We start from the raw sequence: 21,694 nt of genomic DNA on the forward strand, positions 1-21,694 counted from the left end.
GGTGGTGTTGTTTAGAATTTAAGTATTTTAAACAAAGGCATCAGAAAGATGTTAATGTAGTGGAATTGTTGGTTGAAACCAATTTAAAAAAATGAAACAACTACCAAGGTTAAAGGGGAATTTTCAAAAAAGTTAAAATCCTGACCCTCATCATATACAAAAATAAACACATGTTTAAGATTTTGTGGAAACTGATAAGATGTTACAACCAACTCAAAGGAGAAACCAAAGAGCAGACACATGTTCAGATCAGGAGGAATGAAATGAATGTGTAAATGGGAGACAAAACTCACCTTTTTCACAGTGGATTGGGAAGTCAACTGAACCTCTGTGGGACAGAATTTACACATCTACAAACAAGAATTATTTTATACTGCTATCACTTACCTACAACTTACAGAGTTGTAGAACAGCTTCGTAGAATGAGAATTAGATAACCCGAAATGATGTGCTAGTGAAGGTGCACGGTTTTCTATGGAGGCACAATTTTTTCCCTACACAGATCACTGACTATTTTATTTATTGCTGTATTCCCCAAACCTGGTACAGGGTAGATGCTCCATAAATACTTGCTAAACAGATGTCTACTATGTATCAGGCATAAAGCTAAACCCTTCACATGCATCATCCCCTTTAACCTTTCCAACAACGCTTTAAGATAAATATTATTCTCAGATCACTAACTTGAAACTAGCTTGTGTGATATTGCAGTTATTACTTGTCAGAGGTCGAGGGGTGGAGAACAGGGGCGGGGTGGGAGGAGCGGGATTTGCCTCAGGTCTGTAATCAGAAAGCCCATCTTTTTTTCTTCCTGATTCTTCTTTCCATTTAATATGTCTTTATTTATCGTCATGGTCCCACGTGCCTCTAAATTAAGGGACTGTTTATATGTTCCAGAGATATAACATGCTTCCCTGATGAGCATGATATTGGAGACCCTTGCTTTAAGACACATAAATGAACAGCAGTACTCACAAGAATCTAAGCATAAATAAGAGACATATGGACATCTTTATTGTGGCCTCGCAGGTAAGCACAGGATACTTACCAGCCCACATCCCAACCCCCATCCTTAGGTGCTCATTATAATTTTCAGGATAACAAAGATGGATGAATTCATCAGTGTTTACGTGTGTGGTTTGTTCTCATAGAAAGTACAGCAGCACTTAGGCAAGCAGCAGCAGCTAATATTCACCGCTTACTGTGACCGTGAACTACTTTCCCAGCGACACTCTGAGGCGGGTGCTATTATCACCTCCTCTTCACAGGTGAAGAAAGCGGGAATACACCAAGTCACCTTCACAGAATCACGGAGCTAAGCTGCAAGTCTGAGCTTTGACCTGGCACTTGTAACGCCCTCCCGGCCCTCACTCTGAGACACTCTACTGTCTGAATCGGCTGCTGAGGCTCTCTCTGCCATCGTGTCTTGATTTTTCACAATCCTCTTTGCCCATTTTATCAGAGCCTACAAGGGTACTAGGATTCCTGCAGCCGCCAGCATCCCAGGGCTGGAACTGCATTCTGGCTTCAGTCCCGAAAGCTATCTTCGGGCCACTTGGCACCTGTGATCATTTGGGTAGTTTACATTCACCCTTGGAGAGGGACAGGAGACAAAAGTGGTCTTCTGAGGCCTTGAATAGGTGAAGGTCAGAAAGATGTGTGTGTCAAGTGTTAATCTGAAATCATTCTCTCCTAAGTCCCCAAATAATCCCCTGCTTTCTTTTCTTGCCAGAAAACAGGCTGCCCTCAGAATGAAGTAACAGTATGATTTTAGACACCTCCAGATGAGTTTCGACATGAAGAACGGCACAGTGCTAGTAGGTAGAAGGTGTCGATAAATGATTAACTTAGTGGTTTGTTTATATCATTTCATTTAATCTTCACAACGACTCTCTGAGACAGGTATTGTTATTATTATCAGCTCCATTTTGGAGATGAAGAAGTGAGGTTGAATAACCTGTCTAGGTTAAGCAGCTTGTCCAAGATCTCAAGAAGGTTGCGATTTACCGACACCAGAGGCGTTTGTGGAGACCAAGTATGCCACCAAAAGCAATATGACAGCTGTTTGCAACACAAGGCCACTTGGCAGAAAGCCTTAGGAAGTGGTACCATTTACTCCATAAGCACTGAAGCATGAGACCTTTATTTCTGAGGGGGGTGTAATGCTCATCCTTTTCAAACCTTTATATACGCTTACCCTTCCCTCAAGGGTATCACAGAATTCCCACCCCTAACAAAAGATAACACTACTTTCTCATAAGATCATGAAGAAGGTTTTGCCATTACTATCACACAAGCATTAAGAAACAGACATTATCTGATGAAGGTTCCCATAATCAGCCAAATGGTTACTAACTGGTTGATAAATTCTAGGGGTGGAATAACTGGGATTTTCTTATATCCTTAAGGGAGGGACTAAGAAAAAGAATCTAGACACTTGGAATCTAAGCTAAGTTCTGACACTGCCTTCAGGATTTCATCCAAATGGGCCATTACCTCCAGTTCGGAGGAGAAAAGAAGTACATTAAGGACCATTTCTAGGCTTAAGTCAGGAGGATTTCACTCTCTGTTAACTTACTCTGAGCTACACCTGTGTGCTCCTTACATATTTAAACATTACTAACTTGGTCATCAGGAATCTCTGATAATGTAGCTCAGCGTTATTTAGAGACTTCCCTGGTGAAGTGGTTAAGAATCCGCCTGCCAGTGCAGGGGACACCGGTTCGATCTCTGGTCCAGGAAGATCCCACATGCCGCGGAGCAATTAAGTCCGTGCACCACAACTACTGAGCCTGCGCTCTAGAGCCCACGAGCCACAACTACTGAGCCCACGTGCCACAACTACTGAACCCACGTGCCACAACTACTGAGCCCACGTGCCACAACTACTGAAGCCCATGTGCCTAGAGCCGGAGCTCCGCAACAAGAGAAACCACCGCATTGAGAAGCCCGCGCACCACAACTAAGAGTAGCCCCCGCTTGATGCAACTGGAGAAAGCCTGTGTGCAGCAATGAAGACCCAATGCAACCAAATAAATAAATAAAAATAAAATTTTAAAAAACGTTATTTAATATTAGAGGGCTTTTTTTCCAAATCAAGTTTTCTGTGCAATTTGAATATGTGAAACAGACACACCCATCTCAACCCAAAGCATGTCCCTCTGGCAGCCTCTAGTGCAACCAAGGGCTCCACGGAACGCACTTTGAAAACCATCCATCTAGTCCTGCTCTAAGGAGGTATGATCTGCCCCAGATTTTGAAGCTACAGGCTAAGAACTGAACTGCTTGACGTGACCCTTTTCAAAGTGACGGGAGTGAATATAGAGGTTAGCATTTCTGAAGATGCAAGGTATGAGTTTGTAAAGGGCTTGGCATCAGGTGTGCTGAGCTACTCGACAGCAAGTCCCTTTCCCACTAGAGGGTCAATTTTCGCTTAGAAAAAAGAAGAATCTGGACTGGAATCAGGTCTTCTCAACACTTTTTCCCACCTTGAAGCACAGTTTTGGTGCACAGAGCATGTTCCTCCATCCTATCTTTCATTATAGGGTTTGCAGAAGAGGAGGGTGGGAGGAATGGTACCCACGATCAAGCAACATCTCAAGGCAGGTGGGCAGGCGAGGTCTGCAAAAGACCCCCTTACTCTGATGGGCTCCCACCGTGGACCTATCCGCTCCCTCTTAACCCACTCCATTCTCCAATTGAGAGACACGATCCTACAGGCTTTTACAGTTCATTATGTTGTCATATTTCCTGCTGCCAAGCGCTTCTCAACTTCCACATATAATACTCGAAGCCCCTTGATTTAAAGGGAGTCTTAATTTGTGCTTTGAGGGTATTCATCTCAGGGGCAGTGAGTTAGTATTATTATATTCAGTCCAGAATTTTCCTATTTAGAAACCTTTTCTTCTTAAAACATCTACCTACGGACCCTGTAACCAAATTAATTTGAAGGATCTCCTCCCTTTCTTTACTCTAGGACTGCTACACTCTTATTTTCTCTAGGATCCCCCAACCCCTTACCCTGATTACCACATACTTTTATACTGGACATTCAAAATCCATGGTTCCCTGTAATAACCACTTATGCTTGTTAAGTAGCATGGCGTGCCCGGATGTGGAATTTATCGTTCCTTTTAAAGTAAACCCATGCCAGACAATTTCAGCAGGGAGATGCTTTTTCATTTTAAGGGTGTAGGAAAGGCCATTGAGATGGGAAGAGGGAGAGGGAGTGAAATATTTCGGATACTGCATACTTTACCCGTTATGTCATGCTGTTTGAATGACTCACTGTAGATCTGATACTGATTCGGACAATGTTTCTTCAGCCACTTGCAGACATCCTGCTGAGTCCACAGAGCCACTGGTTTTGACAGCTTCACCGTAGCCGACTATAAATACAGAAGGAAAAGAAGATCTGTTAGTGCCAGCCTCATGCCTAGAAAGGCACTGCTGTTAGAAGTCCTATAGTGTGGTAAAGGCTACAGGCTGGATTCCCTGAAGATAAACATCTGACTCTTGTCTTCCTCTGAGCCTCTGCAGACCTTCTCCATGCCCCCGAAAGCCAGAAAGAAAAGGTCCAGGTGGAGAAGGCCATGAAAACTACACCTATTCTCAGATTCTCTCTTCTGGGAGAAGTCCCCAGGAAGTAGTGTTTTCTGATGACTCCTCTAACAACAAGACAATTAGGTTGCTAAGCAACTGACTAAATTTTAGGGGTGAAACAGCTGCCCCCAAGTGGCCTTTCTCTGTATCCCAAGAAAGTGTCCATTTCTCACTATCCTCTGATATCTCTAGGACCTAGGATAACTGGCCCCAGCAGGTGCTAATAATTATTTTAGGAACGAATGTTATAGGATTTAGATACCTACATACGAATAGCTCCTGAGAGCTCTGGATTTAGGGTGGCCCTGTAAAGTCTAGGAATTAGTTATGCACAGTAGGTAAGGAAAAAGTCAATTCCACCAGCACGTGGGGAATGGTAATAAGATAATGAGTGTAGCTAGACTTCATGTAGAAGCCAACTAGCTGGAGTCATTTATTGCTCACCGGATCTTTCAGGGAGGCTTATGAAACAAAACAGAACACAGAGGTGCAAAGGACCCAGCCTTTGACCAATGGCAGGTTAGAAATACATTCATTCATCAACAAGCATCAACTGTGCTAGATGCTGGTCTGCCTCATAGATCCCAGGGACTTGGCTGAGGCTAAGTGAAAGCTTAACCAGCTATAATCTTTATCATTCTGGATCAGTGTTTGCATTCTGGATCAGGATTTTAATACAAGTAGTTCTCTAAAGGATGTTGGACAGTACACAGACCTGGCCTTAAATATCACTGACCTCACTAGGGATCATTCTCTTTCACTTCTCTTTCAATCTCTCAGATTATGTGAAGGGGAGAGCCTTGATTTTGTATGAGCATGATTTAACATCTTTCTAACACCTGCTAACATGATCTTTGACAAAGAGAGGGCTTCCTTCAGCCTCGGAACTGTCATTGGAAAGCAGAATTTTCATCTAGCATATAATAACTGCTGTGTTTTACTTTTTTTATATTTAAGGTTACCTTTTTTTATGACAAATAAATTATGGCAAAAATACATTCTATTTTCTGTAGGAATACCTAGATTTCTTTTAAAACAAATTTGAGTTAATAAAAAGCTGGGTCATTATTTACAACTGCCAAGATACAGAAGCAACTTAAATGTCCATCAATAGATGAATCGATAAAGAAGATGTGGTGTGTGTGTGTGTGTGTGTGTGTGTGTAAAAAAAAACATATACTGTATGATATCACTTACATGTGGAATCTAAAAAATACAACAAACTAGTGACTATAACAACAAAGAAGCAGACTTGCAGATATACCGAACAGACTAGTGGTTACCAGTGGGGAGACGGAAGAGGGGAGGGGCATGATAGGAGGAGGGGACTATGAGGTACAAACTAATAGGTATAAAATAAGCTACAAGAATATACTGTACAAAACCGGAATATAGCCAATGTTTTATAATAACTATAAATGGAGTATAAGCTTTAAAATTGTGTCTCACTATATACTGTATACCTGTAACTTACAATATTGTACATCAACTATACTTCAATAAAAAATGGGTCCATTTCAAGAAAAATTAAGGAAACAATAATACAGATGGTAATAGTAAAAAGAGTGGAAGTGAAATGCAGGTGATTCAAGTTTAGAAAACAGTGTTCAGGTGTTATTTTTTATTAGTATATTTTGAATTGTATGATTCTTTGGGCCATCACTTATAAAATAATTACAAATAAAACATCATTTTTTACTTTGTGCTGTGGTAATTTTTCTTCTTTTACTTTCAGGAGTGGCAGATTGTATTTTTCCAAAGATGATTTTATATATGCACAGATACATACATACACACATACATATCTCCTTTTCACTGATTGTGACTTTCATTCCTCCGCCGATATTTGGGGTTGATGTCTCTGTCTGAATTTTGACAGGGTTCATGGAGGGCCTGGCCAATGGAGTACAGCAGAATTGATGCTCTCTGTGACTTCTGAGGCTACATCAGAAAAGAGATAGAGTTTCTGCCTGGCTCACCCTCTCTGGCACTCACCTTCAGAACCTGGCCACTATATTGTGAGGAAGCTCTGATCACATGAAGAGACCAGGTAGAGGAGTTTTGGCCAATCCCCCAGCTTAAAGTCTCAGCTGACAGCTACCACCAACCCTATCAACTGTCAGACAAATGAGTAACCAAGCTTTAGATGATTCCAGCTACCAGGATTCAAATCTTCCAGCTCAAACTTCCAGACGCCATGATGCAGAGACACACATAATCCACTAGCAACATGTATAGTTGTCTTCCACCATTAAGTGTTGGGGTAATTTGTTTTGCAACCCTAGTAACTGGAACACTCAGTGAGGATACAATAGTTACGACTGTGCTCCCCGGAGTGCCTTGCACTTAACAGATGCTCTATAGAGCCACAACGAACAAGCGAAGAAATTAATGAAATGAAACCATTCTCACTGAGTCTGAGCTCACAGACCTGCCTTACTTTTAATCAGCAGCGAATTTCAAGTCTAGCCCTCGCTGCTCTACCCCGACTGCGTGCTGCTCACGTGGCTCCTGATCAAACTTGTCCGTCTCCCCCTTCCACTCTGCATACTCTAGTCACAGACTGCCAGCCATCTTCCCTCTAATCACTGCATACAACCATATCAATTGCTTTCCTAATTTTGATGAGAAAGAAGGGGCTCTGGCATGGATGGTGCAGAAGAGCGCATGCTTTGTTGTTGTTTAGCTTTTTCCCTTTTGCTAGTCATCACTTTTCCCTCGCATGATTAGGAAACCAGAGTTTCAGCTCTTTGAGCTAGGAATGCACTTCCCACCATGTTTCACAAGTCAGCACCTCTGAATCTGCCTCCTTTCTGCTCTAAAAATTTTCCTTCAGATTAGCTGAATGAGTTCCTAGCTGATACATCATTGCCCTGAAACCCCTTGCAAGTTTCTCGCAAGTAAAGCTAATCACATCTTTTGCAAACTCCTATAAACCAGTCACAGGAGGCTGTAAATTAGGAAGGGAAAGGCAAGAAGATAAATTGCTCATACATCAATTTACCAAACTTCCTGAGAGGTCATTCTTTAACTTGCTCATTTCCTAGGAAATGGAACACCCTCAGCTCCAAGACAAGCCTCATCAACTTGAGATTCGGGGAGAGATTAATCCAAACACACCAAGTCAACTCAGAATACATCCTCACCAGCTTACCATGTACTCTGGTGTTATAAATTTCCTTTGATTATAAATCCAGGTGTTCTGAGGCTAACAATCCAGGTGTTGCTTTGCTTTGCCTTCACAATATACTCTTACTCAGCAGTAATTTGGTGTTACATGCTTGGACAGCAATAAACATAAGGCTTCAGGTACAGACTTTTAAGACCACACGAACCTACGGGGATCTGCCTCCATGTAAACAGGCATAACAAATACAGTGGGGAGGGGTGCAGATTCCTACCATTAATAAGCCCTGTTTGTCTCTTACTCAGATAGTGATACATGTATTGGCCCCGTTTATCAACTGATTCTTAGCTTTGGCTCTAATATGAACTTGTTATTAGTTTCCTACACATTAACTTTTTTTTAATCTGAATAATTATTTTCTTAACATCTTTATGGCAGTATAATTGCTTTACAATGGTGTGTTAGTTTCTGCTGTATAACAAAGTGAATCAGCCATACATATACATATATCCCCAGATCCCCTCCCTCTTGCATCTCCCTCCCACCCTCCCTATCCCACCCCTCTAGGTGGTCACAAAGCACCGAGCTGATCTCCCTGTGCTATGCGGCTGCTTCCCACTAGCTATCTAGTTTACATTCGGTAGTGTATGTATGTACGTACCACTCTCTCACTTCGTCCCGGCTTCCCCTTCCCCCTCCCCGCATCCTCAAGTCCGTTCTCTACGTCTGCGTCTTTATTCCTGTCCTGCCCCTAGGTTCTTCAGAACCCTGTTTTCTTTTTTTAGGTTCCATACATACGCGTTAGCCTACGGTATGTGTTGTTCTTTCTGACTTACCCCACTCCGTATGACAGTCTCTGGGTCCACCCACCTCACTACCAGGACATGGAAGCCACCTGAGCGTCCATCGACAGATGCATGGATAAAGAAGATGTGGCCCATGTATACAGTGAACTATTACTCAGCCATACACACTAACTTGTGAAGAGCCATCGTGGACTTCAGCTGCCTCAGTGCGCGCTGCCGAGATTCTCTATTCTCAGAGCAGACTTTTGTTTGTTCCGCCTCAGCTGCTCGCCTAGCAGCCCAGGTCAACCTGCGCTCCTCTGCCTTCTGTCACGATGCCCCCAACCCCAATAGCAACCAGGCTTGGGGAGTGAATGCCATAACCAGGCTCTTTTCTTGCTTTCTTTTCTTTTTTTAATCGAAGTAGAGTTGATCTACAATGGTGTGCCAATCTCCACTGTGCAGCAAAGTGACTCAGTCAGCCATAAAAAAAGAACTAAATAACGCCATTTGCAGCAACATGGATGCAACTAGAGATGATCATACTAAGTGAAGGAAGTCAGCAAGAGAGAGACACCTACCGTATGCTATCACTCATCCGTGGAATCTAAAAGATGGCACAAATGAACCTATGTACAAAGCAGAAACATAACCTGATTTCTTTAAAAGGCTTAGACCTGATTTCCACGGGCCATTTGGAACAAGCATGTGTTAAACGCACATCAATCTCTTTATCACATTGTCCCACTGGGAGGTGCAGAGGTGTCCAGTCTTCGTAGCTCCATAGTGTTACTCAACTCTCCTCCTTTCCTCTGCCACCCAACACTCATGCCTCTCTCCACACCCAACGTTAGGTAATTTTCTCGAATATGCTGCATTTTATTTCTCCCCCACAGAAGGAGCCTAAACCGAAATAACAGTTTGTAAAGCAAAGAGATAGTATTTCATATTCAGTAGAAAATAATAAAAAAAAATCTTGCCCAAGGCAAACATCAGAAAAAGCACTTGCCCTGTTTCTTTCTCTACACTCAGGCCTGCTACATCATTCTCTGGATTTCCGTCCCTGGAGACAATTTTGGTTTGTTCTGCTGCCCCTGAAAGAGGCCGGAGGCAGTTCGGTACCTTCCCCATGCATTGTAACATCATGCGGAATTCTAGGCATTTTCTTTCTGAATTGGTCCTGGCCTTTCTATAGACAACCTGAATGTGTATTTCAGATGCCTTCACGTTCTGTTTTTTTTTTTTTTAGCAGCTTTATTGGAGTATAATTGCTTTACAATGGTGTGTTAGTTGCTGCTGTATAACAAAGTGAATCAGCTATATGTATACATATATCCCCATATCTCCTCCTTCTTGCATCTCCCTCCCACCCTCCCTATCCCACCCCTCTAGGTGGTCACAAAGCACCAAGCTGATCTCCCTGTGCTATGAGGCTGCTTCCCACTAGCTATCTGTTTTACATTTGGTAGTGTATAGGGGCAGGACAGGAATAAAGACACAGACATAGAGAATGGACTTGAGGACACAGGGAGGGGGAAGGGTAAGCTGGGATCAAGTGAGGGAGTAGCATTGACATATACACACTTTCTGTTTTACAGAGACCTCACTTTATGCAAAAGAAACATTACATTCCTGAGGGAAAAGTTGTTTGCAAATTACTTTATTTTGCAAGTAATTCCTACTTTAATTTACCCTTATTCAATAATTTCAGCTACATTTTACAGTAACTTCTGATTTGCATTTAACTGGAAAGAGTTCTCAAGTTTTAAGTTCTTTAAGGTAAACCTGAAGCATTTCTGCTAAGTAATAAAAAATGTTTTAAAGAAGTTTGATATTGAAAGAACATATCAATATTACAAAGTGCTTTTAAAGTTAAATTTTATCTTGTAATTCAATTATCCCTTATTTGTTTTGCAATATAAATTCTCTTTTAAATTACTGTGTTTTGATTTATAAGAGAATGCTGAAATTTTAAGTCCCCAGTAGTTGTACAAACTCTTAAGGAGCTAAGCTTACATGAAGCCCAGTGGGTTGATTGCGAAAAAATAGAGAAAGCAAAGACTGTTGTTTATTTCCACTGGCAGGACAAAGCAAGCTTTATGGCCAAATATCAGGAAGTGGTAAACATACTTGCAGCATCTCATTATAAGCAAGCATTTGCAAACTCTAAAAATGCTTCTTCCTTCACTTACCACCTTGCAATGTTTTTTCTTTAGTTCTAGGTCTTCTTTTTATTGGCTTCTATTGTGTCATCTTACTCAAGATTGGAAAAAGGAGGGAAGAGAGGGAAGAGGGGAGAGGAACACACACACACACACACACACACACACACACACACACACACACACAATAACCTATTAATGTATATTTTAGCAGCTTTTATGCTCATTTACCAAAAAAAAAGGGCCTCTAATTATCGAGAAGGATGTGCTAGTTCACAGAATACTTGGCATTTAATTAAATAATTTTTAAGTACTAATAATGCCCTCTTCTGCGACCTGAACTCTTTCATGGGAAAACTGGTTAGACAAATTTTAAAAGGTATCTCTTCTATTGTATTCTATCCCCAGGGTAGTTTATAACATCCACCTGGTCACTTTGGGGTTCAAACCAAAATATCTTATGATGAATGACACTCTTAAACCTCTTGTCTTCTCAAGAGAGGATATCTCACTGCTAGAAAGTTTCCAGGTAAAAGCTGAACACCTTTCCTCTTGGATGAATGAAAGATTCATTTCATTCACATTTTCTAACTTTGACCACTGCTTTAATATCACCTGGATCACTTTATGCTTCCTAATTTGTGATGCTGATCTCTTCTGAGCAGTATGGCACCTCTAAGTAGCCGTAGTGGCTAAGCAACTTCAGTAATTTTTCCAAGTATACAGTGTGGCACTGGTTAGTTTCTTCAATTGTTTTCCATACAGCAACTGTTTTAGATCTTTTACTTTCCAGTCTCCTCCACAGGGCATTGTAGCTTGTTAATATTTCCTTCAAAAGGCAGGGTCTTAAATATGATGAATGAAATGTGTTATTAAGCCTAAACCGAGGTTCCTTAAAAAACTACAAATAGAACTACCATACGACCCAGCAATCCCACTACTGGGCATATACCCTGAGAAAACCAAAATTCAAAAAGAGTCATGTACCAAAATGTTCATTGCAGCTCTATTTACAATAGCCCGGAGATGGAAACAACCTAAGCGCCCATCATCGGATGAATGGATAAAGAAGATGTGGCACATATACACAATGGAATATTACTCAGCCTTAAAAAGAAATGAAATTGAGCTATTAGTAATGAGATGGATAGACCTAGAGTCTGTCATACAGAGTGAAGTAAGTCAGAAAGAAAAAGACAAATACCGTATGCTAACACATATATATGGAATTTAAGGGAAAAAAATGTCATGAAGAACCTAGGGGTAAGACAGGAATAAAGACGCAGACCTACTGGAGAACGGACTTGAGGATATGGGGAGGGGGAAGGGTGAGTTTTGACAGGGCGAGAGAGAGTCATGGACATATACACACTAACAAACGTAGTAAGGTAGATAGCTGGGGGGAAGCAGCCGCAAGGCACAGGGATATTAGCTCGGTGCTTTGTGACAGCCTGGAGGGGTGGGATGGGGAGAGTGGGAGGGAGGGAGACGCAAGAGGGAAGACATATGGGAACATATGTATATGTATAGCTGATTCACTTTGTTATAAAGCAGAAACTAACACACCATTGTAAAGCAATTATACCCCAATAAAGATGTTTAGAAAAAAAAAAAAAAAAGCCTAAACCTTCATTATTACTGAGTCATATCACTGACTATACAGGACTTAGGGGCAAGTTCTAAAACTTTGCATCTTCTTTAAATGAATTTCTGTCAAGCTACAGCTCTCTTATCCTGAAGGTAGATTTCTGTGAACCTCAATTTTGCAGGTTTCAATTCATCATTTGAGATCCTTATTAAACAGGGTACTTGGTTATTCTCCCATATCTGCCCCACCCATGTAAAGAAAAGGTCTCTGAGGTCCTCAATAACTTTAAAGACTGTAACAGGGTCCTGGGATTAAAAGTTTGAGAACCACTGTTTTAAGGCATCATCATGGTGGTGTCATTAAAGGAAAAAAAGACATCTGGCTTGACATAATTGTTTTCCCTTAATTTGTCCATATTGAATTTTTGATGGCTTTTTTCCTTCCTAAATGCTCAGAATCACAGAAACTGAAAGTTTGAAGGAATCTAAATAGTCAGTATGTTCAAGTTTAAACCCAAGGCAAGAGTCCAATCCACTTTAAGACATCTATCAATAAAATGGTGACTAGTAAACCTGGGCCATGATGGCTGTATCAAGGGTGTGTGTGTGTAAACAACTTTACTTGAATACATAAAAAGCAAATGTCAATCCCTTAACTGAAAATAATTACATTTTTCTTTTCTCTTTTTTTTTTTTTTGCGGTATGTGGGCCTCTCACTGTTGTGGCCTCTCCCGTTGCAGAGCACAGGCTCCAGACGCGCAGGCTCAGTGGCCATGGCTCACGGGCCCAGCCACTCCGCGGTATGTGGGATCTTCCCGGACCGGGGCACGAACCTGTGTCCCCCGCATCGGCAGGTGGACTCTCAACCACTGCGCCACCAGGGAAGCCCTCTCTTTTTCTTTGAAGCTGCCCAAGATCTAAAGAACTCTAGATCTAGATATGAGAAAATGATGATCTAGATTCAAGACCCTCCCTGAAAATTTACAGCATTAGAAAATGCATCCTGCAAAACACACCATTATTCCATTGCTATAAGCGTTAGTAATTTAAAATGGTCCTTTGTGTCAAAGCCAAAGTCAGACTTCCATCATCTTTCTCACTGATTTTTGAGTCCTACTTCTGGAGCAATTCAAGACAAATCTCACTACCCACTGCACTGATTTCCAGTCCACACATCACACTGGTGCTGTCCGTGGGATCACGTCTTTTAATTGTATGTCTCTCTCTGTTGCCTCCCCAGAGTAAAGAATCAAATACACAACTGATCACTTCACAGTTCCATCTGCAAACCTAGGAAACTTTTCTAATTCAACTTGTCCAAAAATGAGCTCCTGTTCTTCCTCTCAAAACTGTCTTCTAGGGCTTCCCTGGTGGTGCAGTGGTTGAGAGTCCGCCTGCCGATGCAGGGGACACGGGTTCGTGCCCCGGTCCGGGAAGATCCCACATGCCGCGGAGCGGCTGGGCCCGTGAGCCATGGCCGCTGAGCCTGCGCGTCTGGAGCCTGTGCTCTGCAACGGGAGAGGCCACAACAGTGAGAGGCCCGCGTACAGCAAAAAAAAAAAAACCAAAAAAACGTTTAACACAGCCTTAAGCAATCTGAGCACGTAGTATCTTCGATGCCACCTTTACTACTACTCTTTCCTTAATACATGTGCTCCCACTATACCAGCCTTCTTGCTGTTGCTCACAAATGCCAACTATACCCACTCCTCGTTTTGCCTGAAATGGTCTTCTCCCAGATACCCACACAGCTAATTCCCTCATCTCCTTCCAGCCTTTGTTCAAATACTACCTTTTCAATAAGTCCTATCTTAATCTCCCTATTTAAAAATGCAACATTCTTCCCTCTGGCTTCCAACACTCATTATTTACCCTGTTCCACTGCTTCCTTCTCCATAGTAAGTATCGGCTAACACACTACAGAGCTAACTTATTTTGTCTTTAGTTTATTATCTGTTTCTTTCCACTGGCTTGCGACCTCCACAAGGGCAAGGATCTTTTTTATTTCACGAAGAATCCCACACTTTAGAACAATGCCTGGCACATAGCAACAATAATTTGCTGAAGGAATGAAACAACGGTCTGTCCATCATATATCACGGCTCCTATAGCCTTGGGTGTCAGAAAACTGGTTCAAGTCCCAGCTGTGCTTTTGACATTCACAGGTTGGGAGTAAAACAGGCTTTCCTCCAATTAGATTTCTCTCATATTGAGCCAAAAATGCACAGACTTTCCAACACTATAATTCTTAGCAAGATAGCTCACATCTCTGATCCTCACTTTTTTTCTTTTTTGAATGACATGAAGACTGATATAATGAAAGAACTTGGCATTTGGAATTTTGCAGACCTGGACTGAAGGCTGGCTCTGGAATTCACTAGCACTGTGACCTTGGGAAGGTCACTGAACCTTTCTAAACATGCTCCTCAATAGGCTGGAAATAATTCCTATCTTGTCCTTGGTGGAAGGATTAGAAGTAGTTTATCTAAATGCTTAAAGGTGTCTGCCACATACGAGGTGCTCAGGAGAGTTACCTTCACATCCCTTGAATGGCATCAGTACACTCTCCTGCTGGATTCCCAAGCCTGATTTGGGGAAGCAATAGTGCAGTGAACACAGACAGTCCTCGGAGTCCAGCTGACCTGAGCTGGGTTACAGGGATTGTGAGATGGTGTTAGGTGTACCGAGCTAAGACCTGAAGAAAAATAGCTGATAGGAAAGGAGAAGGATGAAAAGGCACTAGTGGAAAAGGTAGGTATAGCAGCAGGGAGAGAGTGAGAACATGTAGAAAAAGGAAAGAAAAGAAAAATGGAAAAATAAAGATACCAAATTAGGAGACACAAGGCAATGGTCCTCCTTATTCAGGCCGGCTTTGCCGCAACTACACAAACATCACCTCATGTCTTCCAACAATAGGTTGTGCCAGTGGTTTTTCTCGGACTCGGAGTCAGCTCTTTCTTGTCTCCAGGGACAGTCAGGCACAAAGTGTCCTAATTCCACACCAAAGATATGGCCCAGACCCCCAGGCACCTAACTATTTATAAAGGTGCACATCTAGATGTGTGGACTCTACCACTTACAAGCTGTGAAGCAGATGCTCGCATGGAACGCTGGTTAGGATCTGCTGCATCCCGAATGTGCGCAACTGGGTATCAGGGTTTCTAACAATAAAACCTCATGGAGGGAATAAACAGACATGCGCAGGCAGTCAAGAGGAAACAAGATGCCTCTGGCATCCCAGATGGCTCTGGTTACCAAGGCCTGCCTTTCTTATCAGCCCAGATTGTTGCACCTGTCAAGTGGAACACGAAGGGAGAGGATCACACTGTACTGTGTGCCTGCTCATGGTACAGTGGGAAAACCCATCACTCATCCACCCAGATAAGCACACCCTACAGGGGAGATGCTATGCCTGTGAGGTGCCAAGGCACATGTACACTCGGAGCACGTACCCCTGGGTGAATGCTGAATGAACAAAAGCAAAACTGAAAGCAAACAGGAACCAGAAAATTGGTTGTTGATCATCATTTCATATGTTTACAAATGTTCCTTTGGAACAAAAATGTGGTAGATTGATAACAAAAATGTCCTCAGTGCCAAAAAAAAAAAAAAAGAAAAAAAAATGACCCTTTGCAATATGACCTGAGGTCATTAGGTCACAAGGTAGCATCTATTTCTCCATCTCTTGAGTCTAGGGGAGGGAGAGAAAGGAGCTTGTGGCTTGCTTTGATCAAAAGAACAAGGCAGATGTAAACATTGCTATATTTAAAAAGGATAACCAACAAGGACCTACTGTAGAGCACAGGGAACTCTGCTCGGTATTACGTGGCAGCCTGGATGGGAGGGGAGTCTGGACACATGTATACATATGGCTGAGTCGCTTTGCCGTGCACCTGAAACTATCACAACATTGTTTATCGGATATACTCCAATATAAAATAAAAAGTAAAAAAAAAAAAAAATAACAAGGCAGAGGTGATGATGGGCCAGGTCCAGAGGCCCTCCGTGCTTGGACATTCTTCTTGCTCCCCTGAAATTGCTAGGAGAACAGGCCTGGTGAAGTTGGAGCAAATCAGGCTTCGGAATGTGGCAGGGGAGGATTAATGCCATTCTAGACATAATATTAGGTACATTTCTGTAACAGCATATGGGAAGAATTGTTTTAAGTACTTTAGATAAACTGTCTTTAATCTTCCCAACAATCTACCATCCTCCCAATAACAAAGTAGTTATTATTTTCAGTTCATAGAGAAACAGGCTTAGAGGGGTAAAGTAACTCATCCAAGGTCACACTGCTAGTGAACTCAAACTCCATGCTTACTCCATGCTATCACTCTGGCCTGATGGACACGGGAAAAATGTGGATCATGAGATCACTTTGGCTTGATGGATGTAGGGAAAAGAAGATGTGACTTATCTTACTGAGGTTCTCAGTGCTAGATTTCTGTGACTGAATCAATGAAGATAAATCTGATCAAAAACAACCCTGCCTTTGTCATAAGCTGGGTATGCCAAGCTTAGATCTGGGATCAGCCCCAGTCATAACCCTCTAGTCCAGGGCTCTTTCCATTCTCCTTATTATGGAAGGAGGCACATATTTTGCACTGTACAGTGGGGCAATGCTCATCTCTGCCTCTCAACTACATGACCAATAAAATGTGAATAAAAACATCTCTCCCCATCTTCCAAAGTTGTTGTGAAGGTCAAATAAAATAATCAAAAGGCTAAGTGTTCACTTTGGATGATTTTACAGAAAAAGAGAGGGTCGACGGGTCTTAGGGAAGTTGAGGGTACCATGCTATTGGGACTCAGGAGAAAACAAAAGCACTAAGAAAATACTGCTGCAACTGTATTTAGCAGGGACAGGATGGGGACTTGGGATTGGAGAGCCTAAAAACTCTAGAATCTGTTAGGGTAGGGGCCAGTCTACGTAAAGCTTCTAATACTAGTGTTAATTGGCTTTAAAATTCAAGCCTACATAAAGGATAGCCAATCTCCAGGTCCACGACTTCTCGGTGGCAAAATAATTTGTCTGTATGTTCAACTGAGCCACATGGCAACTTAATTCAATGGGGGCTATTATGGACTAAGTGTTTGTGTTCCCCAAAATACTATCCCCCAAAATACCTATGCTAGGGCCTAACCCTCAATGTTACTATATTTGGAGGCAGAGATTTTATGGAGGCAATTAAGGTTAAATGAGGTCATAAAGTGGGGTCCTGATCCCACAGGATTACTGTCCTTGTAGAACAAGAGACAACAGAGAGCTCTTTGTATCTCTCTCTCCACAGGATGTGGACACAGCAAGAAGGTGGCTGTCTCCCAGCCAGGAAGAGAGCGCTCACCAGAATCTGCATGCTGGGACCCCGATCTTGAACTTCCAGCCCCCGGAACTGTGACAAAATAAATTTCTGTTATTTGAGCTACACAGTTTGATGGTTTTTTGTTATGGCAGTCCAAGCTGACTAATAGAGGGGCAAACTTTAGTTCAGATAAATGGGTCAGGTGGACAAAATAGTGTGACAATCGAAGATTGATAGAGCTTTGAAAATCTTACTATTTACATATAATAGGGAAGAGAATAAAATGGAGGTAAGATGCATTATATGATAAAAGCAAAAACATTTCCTTATATATTTACATATTCTTTTAAAAAACTTATTCATACAACTAAAGAAAATTTTACCAGGATTTATCTCATTAACACAATTACTTTTATCTTTATAAACTATTCTTCCAGAATCCATGTCCATGCATGTGTTTTTAAGGCCACATTTCCCTCTGAACAAAAAATTATGCACGTTTACTTGCTTACCAATTTAGGTCATTTTTATACTTCTATAGTCATACTGTCTATTTGTAACCTTCTCGTTGCTATCAAGGAAAGCACGCACATGCTTTTTTTAAAAGTTATACAAAAGAGCTTATAGTGAAAAATACAAGTTCCATCTCTTCTCACTGGAAACTATTATTTCTTCAAAGTTGAACACATACGCAGTCTAACTCAAATACTTCCCTTCTCCAACCCCAGTTGCAATTTCCAGGGCCAACCTCTTAATGGTTCCTCTTTCAGTCTCTTTAATTCATCAGACTTAGAGAATTACCTGTGGACACCCCGATGAGAAAGATGAGGAATTAGCACACATAATGCTACCTTTCTCCTTCATTTTCCTTGGTTTGTTCTTTGTATTATTAACTTTATCTCTTAATTAGTTATCTTTGTAACCTTAATATACTTAAATATAGGATTTCCCAAATAAGCTCCTTTTAATTTTTTTCTATGGCTGTTAATTTCCTTCCTACATTTTCAACTCTTGTTCATCCCCTTCCAAGTCCCACCTTTGTCATCTATAGTATTATTTTTATACTGTCATGCTTAACAGTGCATATTTTGCCCTACAACCTCTATTTGATCTTCCATATTATGACTGCAGATTGATTCAAAGTTAAAAAAAAACAGTAACCAGCATTTACCTTATTATGACTGTGTAAGTACTGTTCAAACGTTGAGCCAATTAGTCTGGTATGAATCATTTTTTCTTGTATCATATTCTCAGCAGTCCAATGTCATATCTGCTGAAAATCTCAAAGAAGTTTCCCAACATGGAAACCAAACAGACTTTCTTCTCTTATGTGCCAGCAGTTGCTTAAGTTCATTCCACAATTTAGTACGCTGTTCCTACATACCATCTGTATTTTCATCAACATTGGGGTCAATAAACTATGGACTCTTGGACAAACTTCAGCGCACTACCTACTTCTGTGTGGTCCACAATCTAATTAATCATGGTTTTTATATATAAATGGTTGAAAAAAACCCCAAAAGAATAGCACTATGTTACGATGGGTAAAAGTTAAGTAAAAATCAAACTTCAGTATTCATGAAATTATACTGGAACATGGCTACGCCCATCTGCCTTCGTGCTACAAAGTCAGAGAGAATGATTTTGACAGAGACTGAATGGCTTGCAAAGCTGAGGATATTTACTACCTGGTTCTTCATTAAAAAGTTTGCCAACCCTTGTTATAAATGGTGAGATTTTTCTTCAATTTCATCTGCACAATCATCTACTAAATTTTAAAATTTGTTTCAAAAATTGCATTTTAATTCCAACGGGCTGCCTTATTCTCTAATGTGTTCTTTTATCGAAGCTTCCAGGACTTTTTCTTTTTACTTATTTTATTTTTTTGGTGGTATGGGGCCCTTTCACTGCTGTGGCCTCTCCCGCCGCGGAGCACAGGCCCAGGGCGCGCAGGCCCAGCAGCCACGGCCCACGGGCCCAGCCGCTCCGTGGCACGTGGGATCCTCCCGGACCGGGGCACGAACCCACGTCCCCTGCATCGGCAGGTGGACTCTCAACCACTGCGCCACCAGGGAAGCCCTCAGGACATTTTTTATAAAAAACATCTTTACTGGAGTATAATTGCTTTACAATGGTGTGTTACTTTCTGCTGTATAACAAAGTAAATCAGCTATATGTATACATATATCCTCATATACCTCTGGTCTTGCATCTCCCTCCCACCCTCCCTATCCCACCCCTCTAGGTGGTCACAAGGCACCGTGCTGATCTCCCTGTGCTATGTCGCTGCTTCCCACTAGCTATCTATTTTACATTTGGTAGTGTACATATGTCAATCCTACTCTCTCTCTTCATCCCAGCTTACCCTTCCCCCGCCCCGTGTCCTCAAGTCCATTCTCTAAGTCTGCGTCTTTATTCCTGTCCTGCCCCTAGGCTCATCAGAACCATTTTTTTTTCAGATCCCATATATATGTGTTAGCATATGGTATTTCTTTTTCTCTTTCTAACTTACTTCACTCTGTATGACAGAATCTAGGTCCATCCACCTCACTAAAAATAGCACAATTTCATTTCTTTTTATGGCTGGGGAATATTCCATTGTAAATAGGTGCCATATCTTCTTTAACCATTCATCTGTCGATGGACACTTAGGTTGCTTCCATATCCGGGCTACTGTAAATAGAGCTGAAATGAACGTTTTGGTACATGACACTTTTTGAATTACGGTCTTCTCAGGGTATATGCCCAGTAGTGGGATTGCTGGGTCATATGGTAGTTCTGTTTTTAGTTTTTTAAGGAACCTCCATACTGTTCTCCATAGTGGGTGTATCAGTTTACATTCCCACCAACAGCACAAGAGGGTTCCCTTTTCTCCACACCCTCTCCAGCATTTATTGTTTGCAGATTTTTTGATGATGGCCATTCTGACTGGTGTGAGGTGATACCTCATTGTAGTTTTGATTTGCATTTCTCCAGTGATTAGTGATGTTGAGCATCCTTTCACGTGTTTGTTGGCAATCTGTATATGTTCTTTGGAGAAATGTCTATTTAGGTCTTCTGCCCATTTTTGGATTGGGTTGTTTTTTTGATATTGAGCTGCATGTGCTGCTTGTAACTTTTGGAGATTAATCCTTTGTCAGTTGCTTCATTTGCAAATATTTTCTCCCATTCTGAGGGCTGTCTTTTCATCTTCTTTATGGTTTCCTTTGCTGTGCAAAAGCTTTTAAGCTTCATTATGTCCCATTTGTTTATTTTTGTTTTTATTTCCATTTCTCTACAGGGTAGGTCAAAAAGGATCTTGCTGTGATTTATGTCATAGAGTGTTCTGTCTATGTTTTCCTCTAAGAGTTTGATAGTTTCTGGCCTTACATTTAGGTCTTTAATCCATTTTGAGCTTATTTTTGTGTATGGTGTTAGGGAGTGATCTAATCTCATACTTTTACATGTACCTGTCCAGTTTTCCCAGCACCATTTATTGAAGAGGCTGTCCTTTCTCCACTGTACATCCCTGCCTCCTTTATCAAAGATAAGGTGTCCATATGTGCGTGGGTTTATCTCTGGGCTTTCTATCCTGTTCCACTGATCTATCTTTCTGTTTTTGTGCCAGTACCATACTGTCTTGATTACTGTTGCTTTGTAATATAGTCTGAAGTCAGGGAGCCTGATTCCTCCAGCTCCTTTTTTCTTTCTCAAGATTGCTTTGGCTATTCGGGGTCTTTTGTGTTTCCATACAAATTGTGAAATTTTTTGTTCTAGTTCTGTGAAAAATGCCATTGGTAGTTTGATAGGGATTGCATTGAATCTGTAGATTGCTTTGGGTAGTACAGTCATTTTCACAATGTTGATTCTTCCAATCCAAGAAAATGGTATATCTCTCCATTTGTTTGTATCAGCTTTGATTTCTTTCATCAGTGTCTTATAGTTTTCTGCATACAGGTCTTTTGTCTCCTTAGGTAGGTTTATTCCTAGATATTTTATTCTTTTTATTTCAATGGTAAATGGAAGTGTTTCCTCAATTTCTCTTTCGAATTTTTCATCATTAGTGTACAGGAATGCAAGAGATTTCTGTGCATTAATTTTGTATCCTGCTACTTTACCAAATTCATTGATTAGCTCTAATAGTTTTC

General features: G+C 41.3%; 1 protein-coding gene across 2 annotated transcripts in view; it reads right to left on the reverse strand.

Moving 5' to 3' along the window:
- SAMD12 (sterile alpha motif domain containing 12) overlaps positions 1–21,694 on the reverse strand; it is a 414,016-nt gene that overhangs the window by 224,229 nt on the left and 168,093 nt on the right. For both annotated transcript variants that reach the window (XM_024741284.1, XM_024741283.1), the window contains exon 3: positions 4,259–4,388. In XM_024741284.1, coding sequence (XP_024597052.1) covers positions 4,259–4,388 — 130 coding nt within the window. The remainder of the gene's footprint in view (positions 1–4,258; positions 4,389–21,694) is intronic.

The sequence above is a fragment of the Neophocaena asiaeorientalis genome, unplaced genomic scaffold (assembly GCF_003031525.2).
Source record: "Neophocaena asiaeorientalis asiaeorientalis breed wild unplaced genomic scaffold, Neophocaena_asiaeorientalis_V1.1 scaffold177, whole genome shotgun sequence".
Classification (NCBI taxonomy): Eukaryota; Metazoa; Chordata; class Mammalia; order Artiodactyla; family Phocoenidae; genus Neophocaena; species Neophocaena asiaeorientalis.